The 15,567-nt window shown below is 39.5% G+C and overlaps 1 protein-coding gene across 5 annotated transcripts in view; it reads right to left on the bottom strand.

Moving 5' to 3' along the window:
* The window catches only part of prkd3 (protein kinase D3), a 66,866-nt gene that overhangs the window by 26,192 nt on the left and 25,107 nt on the right, over positions 1–15,567 (bottom strand). For all 5 annotated transcript variants that reach the window (XM_037541923.1, XM_037541924.1, XM_037541925.1 and 2 more), the window contains one exon: positions 8,126–8,264. In XM_037541923.1, the coding sequence (XP_037397820.1) occupies positions 8,126–8,264 (139 nt within the window). The remainder of the gene's footprint in view (positions 1–8,125; positions 8,265–15,567) is intronic.

The raw sequence follows: 15,567 nt of genomic DNA, 5'->3' as shown, positions 1-15,567 counted from the left end.
TTCATTCAGGGATAAATCAGTGGCTGAGTCTGACCAATGTAAAAGCTTTCTGGCAGTTTCCTGGACACACAGTAGATCTACTGTGAGATAATGTGATCTGGCCTGACAGACTCCACTTCAAACCTGTGTGTCATCTCTTTCATAGGCTTTGAGAGACACTCTGTAATAAAAGAGTTTGTCCATTTGAATCTTGGTTCTTGTCAACAGTTCTTCCTCATACTCCTATTGTATGTTTGTGTACATGTTTAAATATCCAATTCTAGTGACAAAAAGTTCTGCCTAGATTCTTGGCTTTTATCTTCTTTCATTTTTTCTGTTCTTTTTATTACCATAATTTTCTGTTAAATCTATCATACCTAATCTCGCCAAAAATACATTCAGAGATTTGGTGTTGTACCTCTTAGCACGTTAAAACCTGCTGCATACAACACAAGCTTCTTCAGTACAATAGTTTCTGACCAACAGTGTGCACACATTCGATGGAATTCAAATCACTAAGACTGTACTATTGATTTGTTTAATGAGAATAACAATGAAAGACCACTGAAAATGGTTCTAAGATCTCACAATTTTCATCTATGTTACATCACATTCTTTATGTATCAAAAAATAAATGCAGTAAATAGGGCTACACCACTGCGATGGTTAATGCCAACTTTAACTGTGAGCAAGTCACTACTATAGTCACATACATTTCCTTTTTTTTTCTTTTGTACTTCCATGGGTGCACAGCTAATTACATTATAAACCAGAAAGGGGAACCGTGCCATTTTTGCAATGCACTGCTAATGCTTCCAGTGCATTCTGTGTCAATCAGTGTAGCCTTTTATATCAGCCACATGTGGCAAGTAACTATAGTGGTCATGGACTCTTTATGTGCAATATTAAGCTTTGAGTTTTTGAGCAACATTTCTAAAGCATATATAATATACTCCCATGAAGCATTGCTTATGGTATTAAACCTAGCCTAACAGCCTAATTTCTGCTGTTAATATTTTATCATTCAGTCATACACAGCATGCCGCAGGTTTCACTAAGTTAGCCTAAGGCAAAGATACAGGCAAATAATTTTTATATTACAGAAGTATTAAACACTATTGAAGTAAGTCTCTATATTAAGCCCACCTCCCCTATGGGTTTATTGTGGTGGTAAGGCACCCAATCATTGTGGTGGAGAAATTCTGTACCACCACAACAGCCCTTGCAATAAAAGCATTGAGAAATCATGTTATTAAGACTACATTAAACTGCAGAAACAGCTGCTTTCTTTGCATAGACATTAAAGGGTTCTTGTTTTTATCTAATTTTCTACTTGGAAAGACTAATAAAAACAGGAAAGATTTCTATTTTTTCAAGTAGCCGAAATATGCAGAAAAGGCTTCAGTTCTGTTACACACATGGGAACAGACTCCAAAAAAGAGACAAAGATTCTTTAGCTTGATCATATCAGCACGACGAGAGAGCGCTCCTCTTCAGAGATCAAAGCGCTAAAGTGGAGCGCTGAAGCTGCCAGCGAGTCACATGCCAGGCAGCAGTACAGAGCGCTGGCACAAACTCATAATGAGGCATTCATGAAAACACTACATAGGCTACATTATGTAAAAACCGTGTCCCTAACGTCCCAGAACTCATCAAATGGTTATGAAGTGTCCAAACACTGCCAAGAGACATTAATGACCAGTAATGTGGATAATGAGGAAGGGAACACAGCCATATCAAAAGAACGTCCCAGACGCTACAAAATAAATAACGACTTAGTTAAGCAACACATGATCTTGTCTGTTTAATTTCTGTGGCCCTTTCTTCAAAAGATGTGTTGAAAAAGCGTCTCTGATGAAATTTAAGTCGAACCAAAACACACTGCTTAAACATTTGAAAGCGCTCAAAAGGACAGGAGCAGGACGGAGTCAGCTGCAGAAGCCGCTGTAGAAGCGCTACATGAGATGAAACCAGGCCGTGATGGACGTCCTGTGGGGCCGGCGCACTCTGACCCTGCAGAGAAGCGCTCTCACATCCCTGATTTCTCTACAGTAGAACCACTACCGTCGCTTACTGCAACAAAAACAAACTTTCTGCCTTTGAGCCAAGCGCCAAGTCAAAGCTGCCTCCCCTCTCGCTCACTGTGTGGCCTGTTTTCCTTCAAACATGTTTTATTACCAAAGCCATGCAGGAGACTGTCCGAGCAGGGGGTTATGAGTAGAGTACTTGTGTATGGTATTCCACAAATGACTTTATGGTGTGCTGTGGTAACAGTACAGAGCACTGAACCTGTATTTACGGCTGTCACAATCATGAAGTTTTAGCTGGCAATTAATTGCCCTTTAAATAATTTGACTGACCATTCAATTGTGTTGTTTCGTTCAATGTACTCGGCCTAAAGTGGCTTAAACTGGCTGATTAGCTGTCTTGCTTCCCAGTTGTCCATACTTCGATCTGCCACCAGAAACAGCTAAAGCTTAAACAAACAAACATTACTTAGTGCTGCCCTCTAATGGTGTTACAAGTAAGAAGTTAGAACTTTTGTTGTCTTTATAATATCTATTACGTCTCGATAAATGCATATTCTGCTTTATATTATTTACAGGCAACCGATAATAAGATATTGTCACTATCCGAAAATGCATGTATCTCCATGTTTACAATTTTTTTTTCTACATGTCTCTCTGACGGAGAAGCGGCTTAGAAAATGGATGGATGGATGGATGGATGGATGGATGGATGGATGGACATGTCTTTCTTTACATTGTGTGAAAAATTCCATGAAATGCTCCAAAATCCCTTGGAATAAAATCTCTTTATATTAACTTATATTAAAGAAGGCAAAATTTCTCCACACGTCTTTACAATCTCCATTTTGGAGATACTTGGATATATTCAAGTTCTCTATTTATTATTACAAAGCTTTACCATTTACTAATCCACCAAAATTATAGCCCAAATATACTGCAGAGCCGAAGGCCTCTATAACAGAGATTGTTAATACATGGAATATGTTAAAGAGAAATTATACTTGGCTTACTTACATGCATGCTATTTTTCTGATTCCTCAGAAGTCTGTGGGAAGAGGTTGGTATACCATGGAATACAACAAGTTGGCCATGTGTCCAGCCTACATTGCTTCTGACTCAGCTCCATCATATAACCACCCCAGGTGGAAATTTGTTTTTTCCTTTTATTTTCTAATTTTTTAACAATTTTACAGTGGGTTCAAAACTTAACAGCACAAACAGGAAATGTATTTATGATGACAAAAGATTTTACTACTGTATCAGAGAAGAGTCTCTTCTGCACAGCATTAGTACAGCACAGGAGCTGCTCTAAAACTACCACACCAACAAGATCATTACATTTAAGTAAGCTATGATTTTAAAAATGGTTTACAATTCTACCAAAAAAAATGTCATTGACTGGATCTCTATGGAGTCTTAGCTGCACTTGCACCCAAGTGGAAAGAAAAAAAAAAAAAACATGGCAGGTTGTAAAGGCTGGTGTTTTGACGGCTGCAAGACACACCTAGTGTGGACTGAAACACTGATTAAAATGGAAGTGTTTCTGTTACATCAGATAGAAAAAAATTTCTAAACTTATTGTGAAATCTTATGCTTCAATTCTGATACAATGCTTTAATGCTGATTATTTTGGTCTGATTCAGAAATATAGTTAGAAACTATTCATGCAGTAGTAGAGTACAAACAATAGGAATAAAACTTGTTTTTTTATTTCATTTTAGCTCAGAAAAAACTCGTAAATTTTAATTTGACCAAAATATCAGTGCATACCTTACTGAAGATTATAAGTGATAAGTGATTATAACTTTTTAAATATTGTCCAATCACTACCTCCAGACTGATTTGTCATGATGCACTGATGCATTTTTACATCCCTAGTGTTGAAATTTTCTCTAGTAAGAGTTGGGCGCACAGTGGTTTTACATAGGTCTTGCATGAGCGATGATACATGATCCTGATTTGTGCTTGGTGTGCTCTGTGTGAGGAGGATGTGTAAGGCAGGTGTGCTGGATTACTCCCTGTGGAGACAGCACAGACAGGAAAATCAGCGCTCATGGTGCAGGATGCAAAAGCTATTCAGGACAGGAACAATGAGGTCCATAACCGCCCTTAACACCAAGAGCCTACTGTAAATGCAAATGCTGTTTTTACTCTACTTTTATCATTTTGTTTTTAAATGCTTTCTGACAGTCTTATAGCAGGCTGGAATGTTTTAAAAGTTGAAGCTCCTAAGTTACCCTTACTATCCCTGTCAAATAAACAAATTAATAAACCCATGGGTCTATGTGCCTGAACTTAAATCTCTCAACACATGCAGTGTTTTCCATTAACGTTGAGGCCAGGCTGAAATTGATTGTGAACGGTGGCCTTAAGGGATCTAACCTGTCAGTGTTCACAGTCATTCAAAGAGGATCAACCAAAGCTTTTACTGACATTTCACTGACACAGAACATCTGGCATATGTGTTGTGTGCTACAGTCTTCACAGTCCATCCATTTCAGAACCCTGGTCTCATTACTCAAGTTTAATCTGTTATGTTTCAAACACTACAGGCTCATTAGAACTGGCTAGCTGTTTAAAACAGAACAGAATTACCCTAGATTGTCTGTTAAAGTGATGGTTTAACCAAAAATAAAATGTACATAGTTCTACCCTTGTCCCAAATATAGTCAATTAGCAAAGACATATCTGGTGTTTGAAGTTTCTTTACCTTTGCAAAGAGGATCTAAGAGGCCATTGCAGCCTCAGAGTTCCCCAAAGATGTCTGGTGACAGGAAACTTTGACTTAGGAAGCGAATAAGAGTGTTAACTGACTGAGTGCACTTGTCTGTCAGCAGAAAGTCCCACTTATATGATCTTCCACAGCCTCAGCTTTGGCTAAGATGTATTCTATTCTAGTCATGCCAGCTTTCTTACTTTTGTGAGATATGACATGGATATTAAAAAGAATAAATTTGACATGTACAGTATCTCACAAAAGTGAGTACACCCCTCACATTTCTGCAAATATTTTATTATATTTTTTCGTGGGACAACACTATAGAAATGAAAAATGGGTATAACTTAAAGTAGTCAGTGTACAGCTTGTATAGCAGTATAGATTTACTTATACACAGCCATTAATGGCTAAACAGCTGGCAACACAAGTACACCTCACAGTGAACATGTCCAAATTGTGCCCAATTGTGTCGTTGTTCCTCCCTAGTGTCATGTGACTCCGAGTTACAAGGTTCAAGTGTGAATGGGGAGCAGGGCTGTTAAATTTGGTGTTTTGGGTACAATTCGCTCATACTGGCCACTGGATATTCAACATGGCACGTCATGGCAAAGCACTCTGAAGATGTGAAAAATAAAATTGTTGCTCTCCACAAAGATGGCCTAGGCTATAAGAAGATTGCTAACACCCTAAAACTTAGCTATAGCACGGTGGCCAGGGTTGACCAAAGAAGTTGAGTCCACGTGTTCAGCGTCATATCCAGAGACTGGCTTCAAAAAATAGACTCATGAGTGCTGCTATCATTGCTGCAGAGGTTGAAGAAGTGGGAGGTCAACCTGTCAGTGCTCATACTGTATGGCCGTCATCCCAGAAGGAAGCCTCTTCTGAAGCTGATGTACAAGAAAGCCCGCAAACAATTTGCTGAAGACAAGCAGTCCAAGAATATGGAATACTGGAACCATGTCCTGTGGTCTGACGAGACCAAGATAAACTTGTTCGGCTCAGATGGTGTCCAGCATGTGTGGTGGCTCCATGGTGAGGAGTATCAAGACAACTGTCTCTTGCCTACAGCCAAACATGGTGCTGGTAGCATCATGGTCTGGAGCTGCATGAGTGCTGCCAGCATTGGGGAGCTGCAGTTCATTGAGGGAAACATAAATTCCAACATGTACTGTGACGTTCTGAAGCAGAGCATGATCCCCTCCCTTTGGAAACTTCACTGCATGGCCATTTTCCAACTCAATAATGATCCCAAACACACCTCCAAGATGACAACTGCCCTGCTGAAAGTAAAGGTGATGGACTGGCAAGTATGTCTCCAGACCTAAACCCAGTTGAGCACCTGTGGGGCATCCTCAAGCCAAAGGAGGAGGATCGCAAGGTGTCTAATATCCACCAGCTCTGTGATGTCATCATGGATGAGTGGAAGAGGATTCCAGTAGCAAACTGTGCAGTTCTGGTCAATTTAATTGCCCAAGAGGGTTAAGGCAGTGTTAGATAATAATGGTGATCACACAAAATATTGACACTTTGAGCACAAATTGGACATGTTGACTGTAAGGTGTACTCACTTGTGTTGCCAGCTGTTTAGACATTAATGGCTGTATTGAGTGTTTTCAGAGGACAGTAAATCTGTACTGCTATACAAGCTGTACACTGACAACTTTAAGTTGTATCCAAGTTTCATATCTATTGTGCTGTCCCATGAATAAATATAATAAAATATTTGCAGAAATGTGAGGGGTGTATTCATGTCCACTGCGCTGTAAAAAACAATGACACGATCCCTCAATAGTGGGCTAACTGCATAGCAAATGGATAAATGTGTCCCATATCACTTGAGGCTACACAGTCAACTAGTCAACTACAGCAATCTGACAGGAAACAAACTCTGGAAACACTTTATTTGAAGGCTTCCAATATAGGAATATCATAGTACGTATACACATACATTCAAAAACAAATGCTTGAGCATTTATGAACAGCACATGCCAATATGCTCAAGATAACAAATTGTTTTTAGTAAATGGCACTGCACTGACACATGTGGACAATTGTTCCATTTGTAACATTGTTATGAAGCATCATTCACAAGAAATGGAAGCCATGGAGGCCTGGTTAAGTGCACTGCATCTGTTCTTAGAAAAAAAATTAATATAGTTAAGTACCGAAAGTAAATGTACTGTAACTTATTACACTTTTCTTTGAACGTAGATGCAAACGTGAAAAACTGAGTCGGCCATGTCTTCTTTTTCTAATTCACCAAGTAGAAACACACAGAACTGATATATGGTATTCTTAATTAGCTTTCTACCTTAAATGCTCTATTACTTGCAAGTGATGCTTCACATCAATGTTACAAAGGGAACAAATGTTGGTCACTTTAGTGTAAGGGCCCTTATATCAATACATGTCATTTACCTCATAAAACTTCCTGTGTAATCTTGCGATACTGCCACATCTTCTTCTTCTTTCGGCTGCTCCCTTTAGGGGTCGCCACAGCGGATCATCTGCCTCCATCTTGCCCTATCCACTGCCTCCTCTACTTTTACACCAACCATCTCCATGTCCACCTTCACTACATCCATAAACCTTCTCTGAGGTCTACCTCTTCTCCTTCTACCTGGCAGCTCCATCTCCAACATTCTTTGACCAATATATCCACTATTCCTCCTCAACACATGTCCAAACCATCTCAACCTGGCCTCTCTGGCTTTATCTCCAAACTGCTCCACCTTCACTGTCCCTCTGTTCTGCTCATTTCTAATCTTGTCCATCCTTGTCACTCCCAACAAAAATCTCAGCATCTTCATCTCCGCCACCTCCAGCTCAGCCTCCTGTCTTTTAGACAGAGCCACAGTCTCCAAACCATACATCATAGCAGGACACACTACTGTCTTGTAAACCTTGCCTTTCACTCTTGCTGCTATCTTTCTGTCACATTTGTGATACTGCCACATGATGTTCATAAATGCTCAAGTACTGCTTAACGAATACACAATATGGTGTGTGTTTCCTGCATGGGTAACCTTCAAATAAAGTGTTCGACTTCTCACTGTTTAAACAGTGAGACTTTGTTTGAACAGAAGTTTTCTTTGTAGCATTTAGTAGCTCTTAAATAAGTTGTTGTGTCCGAGTGTATTTTTCTTGCAGCCTCATTTTAAAAACCTGCCCTACAATTCACAAAAATAACAAGTCTGTGGTTGGTGTGTGTCAGTCAAATTGTTGCTGATAATGTAAGCAACAAAACACACCAGACTCTCTGATGATAGGCAGAATTCTGGCTTGCAAGACTACATATGGGGTAGAAGGGGAAAACTGTATACATTTGATTTCTGACTGTATCCATGCTAAGGAAGGTATAAAGAAGTTCATTAACCACAGTAAGCCCAGAACTCACCTGAGAGGACCACCTCAATCAGATCCCCCTCATGGATGTCTTCAGCTGATGTGAGTCGCTGTAGAATGTTGTCAGAGTTAAGATCATGGCGGAAGAGCAGGATCTTGTCGTACATGCCAAAAAATCCACATTCTGGGAACTGTGGACAGAAAAAGAAGTTTGTTAATAAAATCAGTCTTTGTAACCAGAACGAGGAAGATGCTAAGCAAGCACTTCCAGTGAACTCTTGCAAGAGGGAAATTTTAGAAAAATAACAGAGATCTCTCTTTTTGCAAGGGTTTAGAAGTATTAGGAAGTATCTGAAAATACATGTGCATGTACTGGTTTTGTACCAGTTGTGGTTAAGATTTTCTTATGAATTCTACTACATATATAGTTCCACATCCTCAAATTTATGACATGGTATGGAATCCATATGTTGAGCAGTTTATTATGATTTCAAAAGTCATTATGACAGGAACTGGTGAGGAAGATGATGACAGCGACACATACACTGCACTGTTTTTGTGGAACAGCTCCCCTCACAAGAGATTACCCAAGCTAGGAGGCATGCAGAGCAGAGGGCCTGGTGCTAAATACCCAGAATATTTGCCTAGCGAGGAGAAGGGCTGAAAAACATCTGTTGAACGCAAGCCCACAGCGATGAGTCACCCCACTGTTCACCACTTCCTTAGGCTACACTTCTCTGTCCTCCTAACAGACCATGCACAACTGATCGACAGTACCTATGGCCACACGCCTTCAACACATATGCAGTAAAGTTCGCAGTGTTGCATTGTAACTAGGTTTAATGCTCTATTACTTACACATCACTGGTCATTTTAATAAGCTGCTTGATTCACTTGGATCACACATTAGGTAGTAAAAATACACAGACATTTTCTTTAACCAAATGAACCTGACAGGTCCAGTACTAGGCCATCATTTGAATCTATTATTATTAATATTTAGTATGATTACCTGTGAATGTGTGTTACTGTCTCTAGACACTGACACCTATGCATCCATGGTGAATGTTAATATACCACATAAGCTGTTCACATTAAGATTCATATGTCATGTGCTTTGACCTGCTCTGAACTGTGCTGTCATGCCACATCCACAGTCACTTCTCTAGTGTTTTTATTGCTGAGGGTGAATTTGAGGGAGAGCACGTAAAACAGATCATAAACGTCTTAGAACAGAGCAGAAAGAGAATCAACTGCCTTGCGATCCCTGCCTGGATATGACCACAACCACTGATACTGAGTCACTTCCTCTTCCCAAGAGTCACCAGAGATCCCACCTGTCAGAAAAAGCAGACAGCCGTACACAACACAAACATGAACCAAAACAGCCCTCAGGTTACAGAGAACTACATCAGCCTTTTTCCCATTCCTCAATAACATTAATAATAATGCTGTGGCAATATAAGCTTATGGGTTAAGACTCTTTGAAACACTACTGTGTGATGAAGAATTCAGTAGTCTAAAATGATATTCAGGTAAAAGAACTATTCAATAGTTCAGATGTGAACAAAGTCAGTCAGAGTGGTCTGATGGTACACTGTAACGAAACTTACTGACTTGAATTTCTTTACAGCGGGGGTGTTAGAAACTGGGGTCATTATGTTTACAATTCAAATATAGTCATTTTATTTATGGTCCAAAAAAAAACTTAATTGAAATGACTTAAAATGTAATGTAAAGTGCTTCCACACTGTGTTAAGTAGCTTCTAAGATAATTCACTCAGTAATGCAAACTTAATTAATTCAATAAATCACAAACAAGTGACTGGACTGATTGTTCTTGTGCATTGCTTATACATTCAACGTAATATGGTTAAGTTCAACTAATGAAACTAGAAAAACCAAGTTGTGAGATTAAGTTATATCTGTGTAATTTACTTGCATTGTTACTATATTACTCAGCAGTTGTGGAAACATGTTCAGCAGCAGGGCCTGGTCTGGATCATTAAGTTATCAGCCCTTGGGTGCAAATGAATAGTGTGCTACTTTTTTGGATGTTTAGGGATTTTTTTTGCAATCTTCACATAAAGATTATGAAACACCCATGCGGCATCAGTGCTGGGCACATTACTACTATAAGCATATATTTTCTCTTTCCAGCCTGAACAAAGCAACAGCAGATTACACCCTCATAACAAGTTAAACAACCAGTGCAACATTTCCTTATACAGTATACATTTGCTCCAGACAAGTTACACATTTAGCCCAATACAGACGACAAAATAAAATCAGACAGATGAAATGTACATAATCTTTTGACTATCCAGAGGTTCATACTCAAAGTACTTTCTATTTCAATATTGAAAAACTGAAAACTTGACTGAAGTAATGCTAAGCAGTGATTGGAGGTGAAAATAAAGTGGACACTAAAGAAAGATGTGGAGAGCACCAGGATTCTAATCATCAGCCATAACAGAATGGCAAATTTGAAATGAGTTCATTTTTTCCCCAAGTTCCCAACACAAGTCAAAAGAGTTGTTTCAATTTTCTCATATTTGCTCACAGGGTCCTCATAGTGGCTCCAGCCCCAATGATCCTCACCCTCAGATGGTAATAACCCTCATATAAGGGTGAGAAAAACAAGTCAATCAATATGCAAATAGATGGTGGCAGGAGAGAATGAGAAAGATGTTGTTTCACTGAGCAAAGCTGACAAAACAAATATTTATCAAGTAAAACAGGATAAGCCACTGTATTTGAGTTGTTGGATTTACTTGATAAATCTGAAATACAGTGTTTTTATCTTAAATACGAGCAGAATTCTCCTTTAAGTTTGTGAGATGTCCATTTTCTCTTATGAAACTACTAACAAACTGTTCAAATGGTCACGCTTAACCCCTTGAATGTTGGCCTTTTGTTTGGCTATTAATCTTAGGAAACAATCAGAAAAACAAGTATCTCCTTCCACACAATGTAAAGGGCAGCTTTTTGGACAGCAATGAAATTTACCTGTATATTTATGACAGCGACAAAGTTATGTAGCTATAAAAGAGAAGGGTGGGCCCACACATCAGTTAACTGAGAAATAAATAAATAAACAAACAAACAAACACACAACAACCGCGACCTGAACCGGAGAAGCGGAAGATGATGGATGGATGGATGGATGGATGGATGGATGGATGGATGGATGGATGGATGGATGGACAAACAAACAACTAGACATGGGCAACCATAAGAAATTGAGTAAAAAGCATGTACTTTTTAAGAAAAGCATATTTGTCCAACACATGCATACTTGAGAATAAGTCCAAAGCATAATTGACCAAAAGCAAAAGTATGAATTCTTCCTAAGTTAACCTAAATATGTGTTAAGTGTAAGTGAGACAGTGTAGCTAGATGCTGCCTAAGTTCAGCATTTTAAGTCAAATGCAAAAAATGTCTCGACATCGAAGATTTATACCAATTTATACATGCAGCAGTGTGACTATTTACCTTTTCAAGGTGATATCATCATATCACCATCCCACCCTCTTTCCCCTACACACATATGCACAGTACCTAGTGTTCCTCAGTATGTCTGTGAAATATTTTCTCACAAATCACAATCACTACCTCACTACTAGTGTCCAGTAAGCTGATTTTTATGAAAGTTGGGGATGACTAATTTCCTCCACTGACAGTTACTCTTCATGTGCAGGGCTGAATATTAGGATCGTGAGTTTGAAAGCATCCAGGGAGGAAGAGAAGCAGAGAGAGGAACGTATGGACGACTGTGTTGATCAAAGCCGGGCACGCCAAGCTGCCAACAAACAGGTCTGGAAAATCCGTCAGCCACAGCTGTTTCCCTGCTGAGTCCCCACACACAATGTGCTGTGAACAATACTGCCCGTAATGCCAGGGCCAATGAGACTCACGGGCACTAGCACTGGCAGCCCCCCAATGTCACCTGCACTGAATGACCACAGCTCAGCTGGGTGCTAACACAAGAGCAGGGCTGGTCACTGGAGGAACTGTGTCAGAATCCACAATTCACTACCTAATACAGAAGGAGCATAACAATATACAAGTTTCACAATCACAAAGCAAAAAAAAAAAAAAAAAAAAGCCAGCATTCATGTTGCATATATATTTTTGTCCCACTGCCAAAACAAACCTACATGTAGTTTTAATAGAGGCCAAATAAATACAGCAAAAGACTGAGCATAACTAGTCAAATTATAAGATTTGCTGAAAAATAAGTTAACGCATTCTTTACAGAGAAAATATTTAAACATTGCATTTTACTGCAAATTTTAGCACACAATTTATTTGCTGAGTTTAAACTTTTTTCCCATTATGTTAAACTCAATGAATATAGGGTAATTGTGCATAAAAATGTGCAGAAGAGTGTTCCCAGCAGAGGATGTGTAATCATTTTTCATTAAAAAAAAAATCAACAAAAAGAGTTTGGGGTGCCCAGGTGTAAATGGTTTTGGTTTACAGCTCACATCTGTGGCTTGCCAGCTTATTTATTTGCTTGCTTTTATTTATTTATTTGCTTGTTAGTTTATTTGTAATTTTTTAACCTGCTATTAATTAGGAACCAGTGAAATTGCACTAGACTACCATATTAAAATCATTTTACTTTTATATGGTTTTCTGCATATTATTAAAAATATTAGTCCCAAGATTTTGAATGGTAGTGCTAATAACCATGACATCAGAAATTGTTAAGTACCATAAATATAGCAAAATAACTTTAAGATGAAAAAATGTCTAATTCGTTCTAAAGATGATACCCTTGTACTCATAGCCCCACTTTATCTCTTAATGTGCATGAACACACTCATCTGTGTGCTGGCTTACATAACTCCATCTGACACAGCATGGCCTGGGCCTAATCTGCGTGACTTGAATCCCATTATGTATAGCAGATGAATGTACATCCCCCTATTGACTGAAAAGTCTAGCTCAGGCTGCTGTGGCTGTGGCATGGCTGAGGACGCTGGAGGAGCATGCACACAGCAACAATGGCTCTACTGTTGGCACCCTGCTCCTGGCTTTCATGTACACATGGAGTTTAGGAGAACAAAGAGATTGAATTCCAGACAGGGAGCCCCCAAGGCTGTTGACTGGGATGCTTCTGAAGAGAAGACTCTCTTCATGATGCTGGAACGCGTCTAAACTCCGTGTTCTTGAGTCAGGATTTAGAGCTTCGGAGAAATCAACTTGTATAACAGTAGCAGCATTAGGAAAAATCATATGTGGGCCTCAAAATCCAGCATTGTGATGTCCATGGATTCTTTTTAGGAATCAGGAAAAGAAGCTCTCTTCAATTCATATTCCATGTTCCCTTATTTCGATTCTCTGCACACACTCATTAAGTAGGTCAATAGGTTGCAGCTTTTTCAGTTTTTAACTTCCAATTGCATTACTTAGGTTTTATGCCAGCAGCCGCTTGGCATGGCTTGCAAAGCAGAATGTTTCCACTGGGGATGCACAATGATATCAGTAACAGCAACCAAAGGCTTAAAAAAATTCACAATGGCATCGGACAGATGTTTATATTTGACTGATATTTCAAACCAATGTTTGACAATGTATATTATTGTACTGCAGATGAATAAAAATGTTAATTTTATTATATTTTTATCTTCCATATGCATTTCTTTGTAACAATAATTCAGATGCATTAAGTCACAATTTACATTTTATAAGTATTCAGAGGTCGGCATTAGCAGACACATACATGAACAATATCAATGTTGGTGCATCTCCGGGTTTCTATAATGCTTTTGTTTTTTAATATAACTCCAAGTGAAAATCCCTCAAGGAATATTTGTGTTACACATAATATACAACCAATAGCTTTAGGCTAAAGGCTGCTTTAGGCCCCCTGTCTGTAATAAAGTTAACAGTTTTTTGTCTTTCTTGATAAAGTATTGGTTATCAGTTTGGTCAGTTTGATCATCAGGAATGGTCAGTGCTATCTGAATTTGAACTGGCACATTTCAAACTAGAATCAATTGCAATTCCAATTTTATTTGAGTTTAGCAAATGTGAGGTAATGTACAGTAGAGCAGTAGGAAGCTGATTCTGCAGCATTTCACTGACTGATGAAGGTTTTGTGAAGGAAATAGAGTGAAACCAAAACAGAACCCCCTCAGACCCCCAAACGGCTGAGTCCAGCTGGTTTCAAAAGGGCAAACCTGCTTCCACACATTAACCCCTGTCACACAAAGATTTACGGCCTGAGCCTGACATTGCAGCCGTTTGGAAGGCATCCTTCCTGTGTGAGATGTCAGTGCAAGGCTTTCCTCTGGCTGTCTTGCCACTGCCTGGCCTGGACCCTGCACTTCCCCAGCGGGCAGGAGGCACCTCCTGTTGGCACGGTCCACTCTCTCTCCACTCCACATGTTTCCCATACCAGTGCAGCAGCAGCTGGTGCCCAGGCCTGAGGCTGGGAGCAGGCCAGAGCCCTGCCATGAGCCATGGCACTACCAGGAAGTGGCAGAGAAGATGTGAAGACTGCCCAAACTGAGTCAACAAGGTTTATAGACACATAGAGGATAGGAATAAGCAGTGAGCACTAGCACAGGTAAAGTAGTGGAGTGGAGAGGTTACTGTAGGTCATAAACAGGCTGAGCTTGTCTATAGCATAAAATGAACAGAGATGCACAATGATAGAAGATATCAGCATCAGACAGATGCCCAGATTTGAGAAATATTTAAAATATGTGATAATGTATTAATTAGACTCCAGAAGAGCAAATTCATTTTACTGCTTATTGTATAGTATGCATGTATATATGTGTGTGTGTGTGTGTGTGTGTGTGTGTGTGTGTGTGTGTGTGTGTGTATGCGTGTGTATGCATATATACATTATATACATATATACATTACATATACAAAAATTGCAGTTGGTTTGTGGACAGTCATGGCTAAGACAAAGGAGCTCACTAAAGACCTGCGGCTGCGCATTGTGGCTGCTCACATGTCAAAAAAGGGCTATAAGGCCATATCTAAATGTTTTCAAGTTCCAGGGGTTACAGTGTAAAGTATTATTCAAAAATAAAAGACATTCCGCACTGTGGAAAATCTCAGAGGATGTGGTCGGAAGTGACACCTGTGCTGGCCAGGAGGATAGTGAGAGAGGTGAAAAAGAATCCAACGGTCACCACCAAGGCCATTTTGGTGAATCTGGGCTCTGCTGGTGGCAACATCTCAAGGCAGACAGTCCAACGGACGCTGCACACTGCTGGGTTCCACGGACGCAGACCAAGGAGGACGCCACTTCTCCAGAAAAGGCACACAGAAGCTTTGCAAATGCTCATCTGGACAAAGAAGAAGACTTCTGGTACTCTGTTTTATGGTCAGATGAAACAAAAATGTAATTGTTTGGCCACAATGATGTATCCTTTATTTGGTGTAAAAAAGGAGAAGCCTTCAACCCTAAGGACACTCCCCACTGCCAGACATGGTGGTGGGAACCTAATGATTTGGAGGTGTTTT

This window comes from Pygocentrus nattereri, chromosome 10, assembly GCF_015220715.1.
Source record: "Pygocentrus nattereri isolate fPygNat1 chromosome 10, fPygNat1.pri, whole genome shotgun sequence".
NCBI classification, from domain to species: Eukaryota; Metazoa; Chordata; class Actinopteri; order Characiformes; family Serrasalmidae; genus Pygocentrus; species Pygocentrus nattereri.
This window is presented reverse-complemented; position numbering and strand designations above follow the sequence as displayed.